Source organism: Artemia sp. Qi Xiang Cuo, chromosome 20, assembly GCF_049724085.1.
Source record: "Artemia sp. Qi Xiang Cuo chromosome 20, ASM4972408v1, whole genome shotgun sequence".
NCBI lineage: Eukaryota > Metazoa > Arthropoda > Branchiopoda > Anostraca > Artemiidae > Artemia > Artemia sp. Qi Xiang Cuo.
This window is the reverse complement of record NC_142813.1, coordinates 8,469,968-8,480,357: the sequence shown is the minus strand read 5'-3', so window position 1 is coordinate 8,480,357 and position 10,390 is coordinate 8,469,968. Positions and strand designations below refer to the sequence as shown.

Here is a 10,390-nt window from a genome sequence, read left to right as displayed (position 1 = left end):
TCCGTAGGTTAATCAATCTATATTCCGCAATTACAAATCACAAGAAAATCAATAAAAAAGAATAAATCAAATTGGCAGACTGACACTTCACAAAATAACTTATTTACGATTATCTGTCATTTCCAAAAACTGGGCATAGAGGTCTCTTGTAGCTTCTCCTTTGCAGTTGAAAATAAATCTGTAGTAGCTCCCATCAGAACAAATAACTGAAAAGACATTTCGTTAATAGCTAAAGTCGTTAAAAAAAATGCGGTAAAATTCATAATTTGTTAAAAAAAATAATAATGGAAAGGGTACTAAGCTCTAAAAATTTTTTTTCTTTAATCTTTGTTTACAAATACACATTAAATTTATTAACCTTTGGAAAATTAAATTACAAATAATTTTGACTTTGTATTCTTGACATCGTCATGAAGTTACAAGGGTCACTAAGGATTTTAATCCTTAGTTGAGAAAAGGATTTGAAAGGACAAAGGATTTGACAAAGGATTTTAAAGGACAAAGGATAGCCAAAGGATTTTTTTTACCAAAAGAGTTGAATTTTAACCATCTTGCAGTTTCAACCTCAAATAAAACTCCTGGTCTTCAAATGGAATTGGCCGTAAACTGTAAAGTAAAATAGGCCGTAAAATACAAAGAAATAGGCCTCTTGTAAACTTTATTTCAAGATTGTCAAAATTACAAAACTGAAATATACGAAATATGGCAATATATGAGCAAAATTACTTGATGACTCATAATACACCTTAAACACGCCTAGGCGTGGCTTTGAATAGTTTCTTTCGCGTCCATAGTGTTAATTTTGTTGTTTTCTTATTATAATTCTAAAACATGACAATTTTTTACAAAGTAATTACTTTTGCGTTTATATTAACGCCTACACACAGTAGTTCGTACAAAACTGTTTTAAGACTTTATTTCATGATCACCAAAACTATAAAACAGGTGAAGTATATAAAAAATATTGTAAAGCAGGAGAGATAAAATATGATTAATTCACCTCCCCACCCCCTTTTTATTACTCATAGCGAAATGCTTATATTATAAATTTGAATTTTATAGATTTTTTTACTAAATTGTTCCGCGTTTTTTAGTCGCAAGGATAAATTTTTTTCGCATTTTTATTCAGTATAATTAATTTTGACCAGTTTTTCGGAAATGACTTATTTTGTGTCTAAAGTGGCAACCAAAATATAGACGTTAAATTTTTTACAGTCTTAAGTTTAGACGTTAAAATTTTGGACAGTCCAAATTTTAAACGTAAAAACTTTCGACAGTCCAAATTTTGAAGTTTCGAACTTCGGTAACCGAACTTTCCAGACCAAACTCAACATTTCCAGATTTATAAATTAATATAAAAGATTTCAGAACGTCCTAAGTGAAACGGATTATTTTCTATCAATGGCAAAGGCCTACAGTAATCTTAGAGGGGGGTATGCAAGGTATGTATAATTTGTTTTCGAACATTGTCAAACATTATAATTTTTGGGCATTTATTTGCTTTCTAAAAATATAAGAAAATTCATCACTGATGTTAATAACATTTCAATTTTGTCAATAGGTTCTTTTGTGCATTATTATTTTCATATCAAGACGTACGAGTCCATAAAAAATTAATTAGTTAAAAAAATTAAGGGATCTATAGACTTTTATTTTATATTGCTGCCTGTATTAAAACTGTAAACATGTCTTTTACCCCCTAATAAAATAATCTACACTGAAAACTATATTGAATGCAAATATTTTGAGATATTATTTCGATTGACGAGGAGGGAGCGGGGGGGGGGATTTTAGAAATAACTATAATGTGCAAATTGTAGGATAACTAATTAGAATAAAAAAAAAAATCCATAATCCTGAGATTTCCAGCGGGATCGAAGTCAAGCGGGATCGAAGCTCTTGGCTTCGAGCCTCTCCTCTCTTCTCTTTGGCTTATGTGTTTGTTACGATTGTAATCACTGACAAATCCTTAAAAAAAACATTCTTTTTTATTTTTCTCCCAAAATTTTAGGCCGCTCAATCAAACAAGATAAAACCTAAGATGTTAAAAACTCCCTTTCCCTAGCCTATTCCACAATTCTTTTCGACTTGACGAGAGTGAGTAATAGATCCGAAATAAAAAAAATAGAAAAATGCCTTTAATGCACTAAGCCATTCAGCCATTTCAACAATGGGCAATAAAACGTGGAACGACCAACTCCCTCCTCCCCCCACCAAGCTGTATTCACAATAACAATTGTTTTTCACTTCATTATAATGGGTACTTTCAGAAATGTTTCAGTCCTTAATATTTAAATTCCAAAACAAACCTGGAAATATTATCTCCCAACATGACTTTTGGCATTTCTAGCATAACCGGGAATAGAAAGCAATCCTGCTTCACTCCTGATTTAATACGGAACCAGCTACTAACCTCACTTCCTGCCTTAACTACAGCAATGTTATTCTCGTATACAGCACTCATTCCTTTAATGTATTTATCAGGTATACCATACAAGGATAAGACCTTCGCGAAAGCTCGTTTATCAGCTGAATCAAACGCTTGCTTATAATCTATAAGACTGAGGAATAAAGGTGTTTGATTACTTTGAGTTATATGACTTATTGAACTGTTTGTTAAATGACTATATTGAGGTGTTTGATGAATAATTGAGAATGCCCTAGGATAGGAATATAGAAGAGAGATGATTTTGGTTTGACAAAGACAACGAAAGCTGTTTTGAAACAAATGTCTACGATTCCAAAAATTTGTATCTTTAAAGTTTTAACTATTCGTGTATTCATTTTTTTTTAAAGAAACATGTTTTATTTTTGCTATTATACTTTCCTATTTCGTTTGTCTATTTTTTTTCTTTGGATAATTCAATTTTATAGGCATTTTTACTATCTGTATAATTATTTAATGGAACACAAATCTGTACACTCTAGATAGGAGAAAGCTACTTGCCAATCAATGAATTAGGGTCATTCCCAAAAGCACAAACACAACGGACGTTACCAGGAACATCAATTTTCGCAAAACTCCACTTCGAACTGAAATACTTCGGCAATAGTGGAGCAGACGCTAAGCTGTAAAACTCATTGCAATTAAATAATGATAAAAAAGGGGTACTTGTATGATATATCCCTTACCTAATATTCTTCTAATATGTTTCTCTGACGCTCAAACCTAATGAAATATACCAAAGTAAGATAGAAATATAATACTTTAGAAACAAATTTGGGCCATATATTTGCAAATTAGGGCGGTGAGGGTAAAGTACAGCGGGTTTGCATGCCTTATGTGTTAGGTACAGTAATTCTGCATATTATGTAGTAAGAATCGTTTTCTAACTTCACACTGTCTAAATATTCCCCCCCCCCTAATATACAAATATAAAGCCCAAATTATATATTTTCCATCTGTTCTGTCACTTCTCTTTGTCTTGTCTCACGCTCAGCTGAAAGAAACTAACGAAAAAAACCGGTCCTATGAAGCGTCAACGAATGAAAAACTTGCACGGTAGGGGGTTTACCCTACAAGTACCAGAGAAGGTAAAATAGTTTGAACTTTTTTATGCAGCTTTATGAACTTTATCCTTTTCCTTTTTTTATCCTTTATCCTTTTCCTTTTTTTATGAACTTTATTCTTCTTTTTATGAACTTTATCCTTTTATTTAAACTAATTGTTCGACTACATAGCAATAAATTAGCAAAAACCTTCATAGGTTTTCGACTTCTGTCTTCCACTAATATTTCAGGGTTTCCGCTTTTTTTTTGTCACAAGGAAACTGGATTTTTGGAAACCCCCTCGAACAATAACGTAAATACATAAACATTAGCACGATATAAGTATCTTTCTTTATTGTTAATATTTCAGGAAATCAGTTCTCTTTTTTGGAAAATTTGCAGATTCTGAAAGTGCTGCCTCAAAACTATGCAATTTTGCGATATTATTATAGATGGCGCTATTTGAACATTATCCAATAGGTTATAGCCTTTTCAAAAGCTTACGAGCATCAGGCACCGATGAGAAAACCGATCGGTAAGAAAAGAAAAGTGTTCAAACGATAGGTGCAAGATTTTTCTGAAAAGCGCAGATAAAACGTACCTGTGCGCATTTTCTGCGGCCAAAAGTTTAATGAAAAACTTGAAAAATATGTCGTCAGATTCATCGTATCATACAAAACTGGTTCTAAACAAGAACCACCAAATCCTGAACATTCGCGTGCTTAACAACTGACATATCTTCCACTTTCGAAAATGTTTCCTCTTTTTAGCTCGACAACACACGAAAATCCGATCGGTACCATAGGTAACCAAGAAAAAAAAAATCCTAGCCCCAAAAACGATAGATACTATGGAAAAAACCGATCGGCTTCCTCATGGTACCAATTTCTCTTGTGTTTTTTTTTTCAAAAACCAGAAGCTTTTTTCTTCTCTGTATATTCAGGGGCGTGCCCATAAATTTGGAAACAGGGGAACCTTACATTTAAATACATTTTTTGAAGGAAAATTTCTTGGGAGATTCTTTATCTAATTTTCACGAGTTTTCCCAATTAGGGATTTCTCAGGTTTTCCGAATTTACGAAGAAAAAATTTCCAGCAAAAGGAAACTTTTTCTTGGCATTTAATTAATTTTTTGTAGGTTTTTACTTACTTTCATAGTTTCTAAATAAGATCTGACAATCTCTTCAGTAGAAATGCTCCTTTACTACAATATCGTGGGAACTTTCATGTGTAAATTCGATTTGACATGATGACTTGTGTAAATTGACATGATGACATGAGTAATTTGACATTTGACATGATGTAATTTATGTAACTAGATTTATAAATAAGAAATAACACTTTAAGGTCATTCATAAAAAATACAAACAAACAAAAAATCATAAAAAAAAACACTATTAATGACAAAGGATTAGTTAGATTGTAATGGCCTTTTATAAAGAAAATGTCATACATTTTTAGAATCAAATGAAGATTTTTTTGCAAAAAATCCAAACTAAGATCAAAGAAAAAAGAAACACCCGATCGTTCCTTAGAGACATAAGTTAAAGTAAGAAATAAGCATATTCATGAATGGATCCTAGAAAAATTGCTATAGTCTATAAGAAATAGCAAAATAAAATTTTGTTTCAGTATCTGGGACATTATTTAAAGCACAGCAGCAAAAAAAACATAAATTTTTAGATATAAAATTATATGAAGTGATTTTAAAAATAAATGCATTTTGTCAAAAATAGTTCAAACTTCAGATAATAAAAACTCCGAGGTTGTCACAAACCCATTTTTTTTTTTACTTTCAAAGTAAAAGCTTAAAACAGAAGAAAAATATTTAGCTATTGAAGAATAAATGAAAACCAAAACGAGCAGAAATTAAATAAACAATCAATGCAAACAAACAAACAATAGATACTAATTTAAATGAATAAATAAATCTCAAAACGACTGAAACTTAAATTGAATATACAAATCAAGCTTGAAAAGAACAAAATCACTACAAACAAGAGTTTGGGTATCTCCTCCTTCTCTCACTGTAAAAGTCTAAAACCTACTGCGTCATTGGCGCTTTACTGAAAACTATATGTATCTTGAACAGTCTTGGAAAGTATAAAAAAAATGAAACTGAATATTTCATATATAATGATATTAATTGTTGAAAGATCCATCAGTTCAATATTTTATTTCACTGTAATTTTATTTTCATTTTTAATGCTGTAAGAACTGGAAAAGAAAATATTTGTAACATAATTCGTTTTCAGTGAAGCGCCAATGACGCAGTAGGCTTTAGGTTTTTACAGTTAAGGAACGGGGCAGTATCCAAACTCTTGTTTGTAGTGAGACTATATTCTTCTTGAAGAATTTTAGAAAGAACTAATAAAGTAAACTGAATATTTGATGTATGATGATAGTAATTGCTGAAAGCTCATCAGTCCAAAATTTCACTGTAATTTTAATGTTTATGTTCAATATTAAGTACAAAATAAAATATTTGTAATACAATTCGCTTTCAGTGCCAATGACGCAGTCGGTTTTAGACTTTTACAGTGAGAGAAGGAGGTCATACCCAAACTCATGTTTGTAGTGATTTTTGTTCATGTCAGACTTGATTTGCAAATTCAATTTAAGTTTCAGTCTATTCATTTACATTAATATCTATTGTATGTTTCTTTGCATTGATTTTTTATTTAATTTCTGTTCGTTTTGAGTTTCATTTACACTTCCATAGAAATGTTTTTTTTGGTTTTAAGCTTGATTTGCATATTCAATTTAAGCATTACTCGCTTTGAATATTTATTTGTTCATTTATATTATTACTTGTTGTATGTTTTTTGCTATGATTGTTTATTTAATTTCTGCTCGTTTTGGTTTCATTTACTCTTTAATAGTAATTTCTGGTCGTATTGAGTTTGAATTTTAAAAAGTATTAGTATCTGCTGATCTTAAGTTTAAAAGGGCCTGTTTTCTTTGAAAAACTTCTTGTTCGTAAATGTTTTTTAATGAATGTCTTACCTCGACTGTTTGTTTTTACTTTCGTCATCGACAGAGAAAACATGAATAGTACCATGATCACTCGACACACAAAGCAGAGAAGAATCTTGATTGAAGTTCAAACTGAAAAGAAAGCAAAAGCGTGTTTTTGGTCAAATTAAATAGAAAACTTGCTAACGAAAAGCAACGGAGAAAATCAAACCAACTGGACCAAAGGAGTATCTCCCTTTCCTAAAAGACCAGGCAGATATGCAGAAATGAGGACCGTTTTCTTAAAAAAAGTGGCTAAAATCCAAAGAAGCGTCCTCATTTTACAAGGAGTAAAAACAGTCTTTGTTTTCGGAGTCACCCCTCTCCCCTTTGCCTACCAGCATTGAGTCTCTATGCACCCATGTTCAATAATATTTTAATACTTTAGCAATTTAATAATGTTTATTAATATATATTCTTTTTAATCGAAGAATAACAAGTAGAGCACTAAAATCAGGGTTGCCAAAACTTTTAGGGACAAAAGTGTCCAAATCAGCCAAAAATGGACACTTAGTTTCCCTCTAGAAAATTAGCCAATAGACTGGGTTGCCACTATGAATTTTCAAAACCGTGAAAAAATTGCCAAAACACCTGTAAAATTCAACCTTCTTTGTTCTGCTACCTCGTGGTCTGTTACCTGCATGACTTCTGCAGGTATTTCCAGCTTTGACATTAACGCTACCGATAAATTAAGTTTAGTGCTAGTTCAATTTGAAGAGATGGCATAAAAAAATCGTCATGAGAATTTCAACAGAGCGAAATTTTATATCGGTTATCGATGCCGCTACCTATCTTAGTCGAAAAGTAAAGAACCAATCATAGAGATTCATTTTCACTTCGGCACTTTCATAAGTTATGCGAAAAAGATGCGAGTCGTTGATCTTCGATACCAATTAAGGATCTTTTGGCGCAACAAGGTCCGAACGGCTGTAGCAACGAAATATCTATTTTGACCTATAGTGGTTTTAAAGTTAAAAAAAAGACGTCAATCTCCTTAACCGCTCAGTCAACTGATTAAAATTTTTTAAAGATTCTTCTGTATGGCCGTTTTCTGAACATTTAGAATTAGCCCAGAGCAAAACTGACGTTTTCGACAACTACAACAGTGAGAAGACAAGGCCGGTTGAAATAAATTCGCTTGAGTTATACTTGATAGAAACTGGCGACCAGCGTTTGACAAAAAATCACAGCTGAAAGTATAGAATATAAAACAGAAACATTGGCTAGCGGCTATAAATAGAATGGAGCCGCAGCAGCTTTTCTGTGAAACTCCTTTCTTTCTATAGCAGCAGAGTAATAATAGCCACGTGCACACAGCCAAATACCACAGAGATTAATATAGAACGCGCCAGCATGGACTGGTCGTTCGCTTCTTCTTCCTAACTTTCTCAGCAGCCTTCGTGACTTTGCCACAAGCAGTAGGTAGAAGTAAGATAGAAGACGTAAGACTTACGTCAACCGTAAGTCCCTGCTCTTAAGTCAGTTTATTATTCTCTAATCCATTCTTATTTTAATTATTGTCCGATTGCTTATTTAAATACTTTCAAAGCTCTAATTAAGCCCCTTCAACGTCTTCAATATAATGCCCTTCGTACGTTAAAAGCACTCCTTCCTTCCCCATCTTCCCTCCCCGATAAATCCCCTACTAAGAGCCTTTATACATTTTTAAGAATATTGCCGGTTGATCTAGTCCTTCCTGTACATTGTGTCCTTTTCAGACTAAAACAGATAAAAGAGTTATTACCATTGGCTTTAAATTCTAGCAACTTCTCTTTAGTTTCTTTTGTCCAGAATAATTATTGTTTATGAAGAAGTACAGCCAAATTACCTTGCCCTAGAATCCGAACTGAAAGATCCAGATTTTCTCCTAAAAATTCGATAATAAAGTTATGGAATATTTATGAAAGTAATATAGATTCGCGTTTTTCTATTCTAGTTTCTAAAGCTAAATTCAAACTATATCCAATAAGCAATTATAGATAACTATTTATTTATTTGAAGTCATGTTGGCCGGTGCTATTGTTGATAAATATTTAATTATGTTGTAATATATTAATTTGAGGTGTGGGCTGTGGGTTCAGCGTAGTGTCTCATTTTCTTCCGAGTATATCTAGTGTATTATTATTTCTTTTCATCATTTGTTATTATTATTTCTTATTTTTAGGGTGCCTGTTTTCGAGTATAACTCACTGTGTAGGCACCCTCTGTAAATTTTTTCTTTTCCATGGATTCATATTGTAAAAGTGTTATTCTGTCTTGTAGTGATTTAATGAGAAATTAAATGAACTTGAACTTGAACTATTCGGTCGCACAGGGCGCAAAAACATCTAAGAAAAATCCCCAAGCGGTTAAATCCAATTATTTATCTCTATACAAGAGTGAATTTCAAGCTATGGTACAAATTCCCAAAGCTTAAAAGTAAAGTACAAATTAAAAGCAGTCGTATTTATAAAAAAGAAAAAGAGAATAAAGACATTTGGTTTGGATTTGGAAAAATGTCCAAAGTGTCCTTTTTTTTCAAAAAGCTGCCTTTTTTGACCCAATAGTGTCCCGGTGTCCCTCAGAGTGAAAAAGTGTCCAAAAGCCACTAAAAGCGTCCATTTAGTATCCCAGACTAAAATGGCCAGGATATGACATTCATTAAGCAGTATCGATCACGATTGATTCGAGTATCGATTCGAGAATATTGATTCCTATTTATCGACGGCGAAAGATATGGGCCTATATACTATATATGGGCCTATATATACTATATATACTATACTATATATATATATACTACATATACTATATATGGGCCTATACACACACGAAATAATTTGGCCCAATTTTGGCGGTTTTTTTTCTTACTTGGTTCAATGTATCCCTCCTCCTGAGGGACAAATTTAAAACTGCGGCCACAAATAGTTGTCCAAATAACTTTTCAGACTAGACTTACACAAGGAGAGTTCCTCAAAAATCTCAATATTTTCATACGTTTTGTCTGAATTTTTTCATGTCCCGATAAAATTTGCCTATATATGGCCATATTTTCGAAGCTTTCGGGTACTAATTTTTCCTTTTTTCTAGAAGGAGGAGGAGGGGCTTCGAACCAATATTTTGCGAGTTCTTTTTTCCCCTGTGGTACGTATAATTTCAGAAATTCAGCTCGGGCAAATACCTTTTCGGTAATAATCTCCAGAATTTTTTTTATTAAAATAAATAAGAAGCAAGACACAAATTCAAAATTACTAAGGTTTTCTCACATTGTGAAATTTACCGTGATATATTAATATATGGGCTATCTGACACTCCTCCTTTACTTTTTCCAGTTCCCCAATACTAATCCCTATTTCCTAAAGTTCCCCAACTTTTCTCTGTTTGCAGGTTTGATTTTACTCTTTTCAAAGCTTTTTTGCCATTCCCTAAAACCACAGGAGGCATTTGTTGCATTTCCAAAAAAAAAAAAATGGATTAGATATATGACAAACAATTAGTCAATTAGTCATATATGACAAACAATTAGTCTTTTTCTACAATTAGTCATGTCTTGATGCCTACTGCAAAATAGAGAGCCCTAGAGAGCGGTATCATTTTTCGTTCAGCCTATTGTTTGAAATACGGTCAGTCAGTCGGGTACCCAGAACAATCCTTAAGCAATTTCCCAGGAAAACATCTAGCAAATATATTAATCCCTCCATAAAAGTCCTAATTTTGTTATAATTACGGGGCATCACAATAAACTACTACGCCGTTGATAGGCATGTCTTGATAGTCATCAAGACATGGCTAATTGTAGAAAAAGAACAAGACAGATAGTCCGAGTGATTGAGAGGCAAATCTGGGATAAGCCCGTCTTGATGCCTACTGCAAAATACTCGATTTTCAATTAAAAAATCAAGTATTT

General features: G+C 32.5%; 1 protein-coding gene across 2 annotated transcripts in view; it reads right to left on the bottom strand.

The window, feature by feature from the left end:
* LOC148939842 (WD repeat domain phosphoinositide-interacting protein 3) overlaps window positions 1-10,390 on the bottom strand; it is a 48,626-nt gene continuing 38,236 nt past the window's right edge. For both annotated transcript variants that reach the window (XM_089105851.1, XM_089105852.1), the window contains exons 6-8: window positions 6,496-6,597; window positions 2,948-3,069; window positions 1-206 (exon numbers count right to left, since the gene is read on the bottom strand). In XM_089105851.1, coding sequence (XP_088961977.1) covers window positions 100-206; window positions 2,948-3,069; window positions 6,496-6,597 — 331 coding nt within the window. In that variant the 3' untranslated portion in view covers window positions 1-99. The remainder of the gene's footprint in view (window positions 207-2,947; window positions 3,070-6,495; window positions 6,598-10,390) is intronic.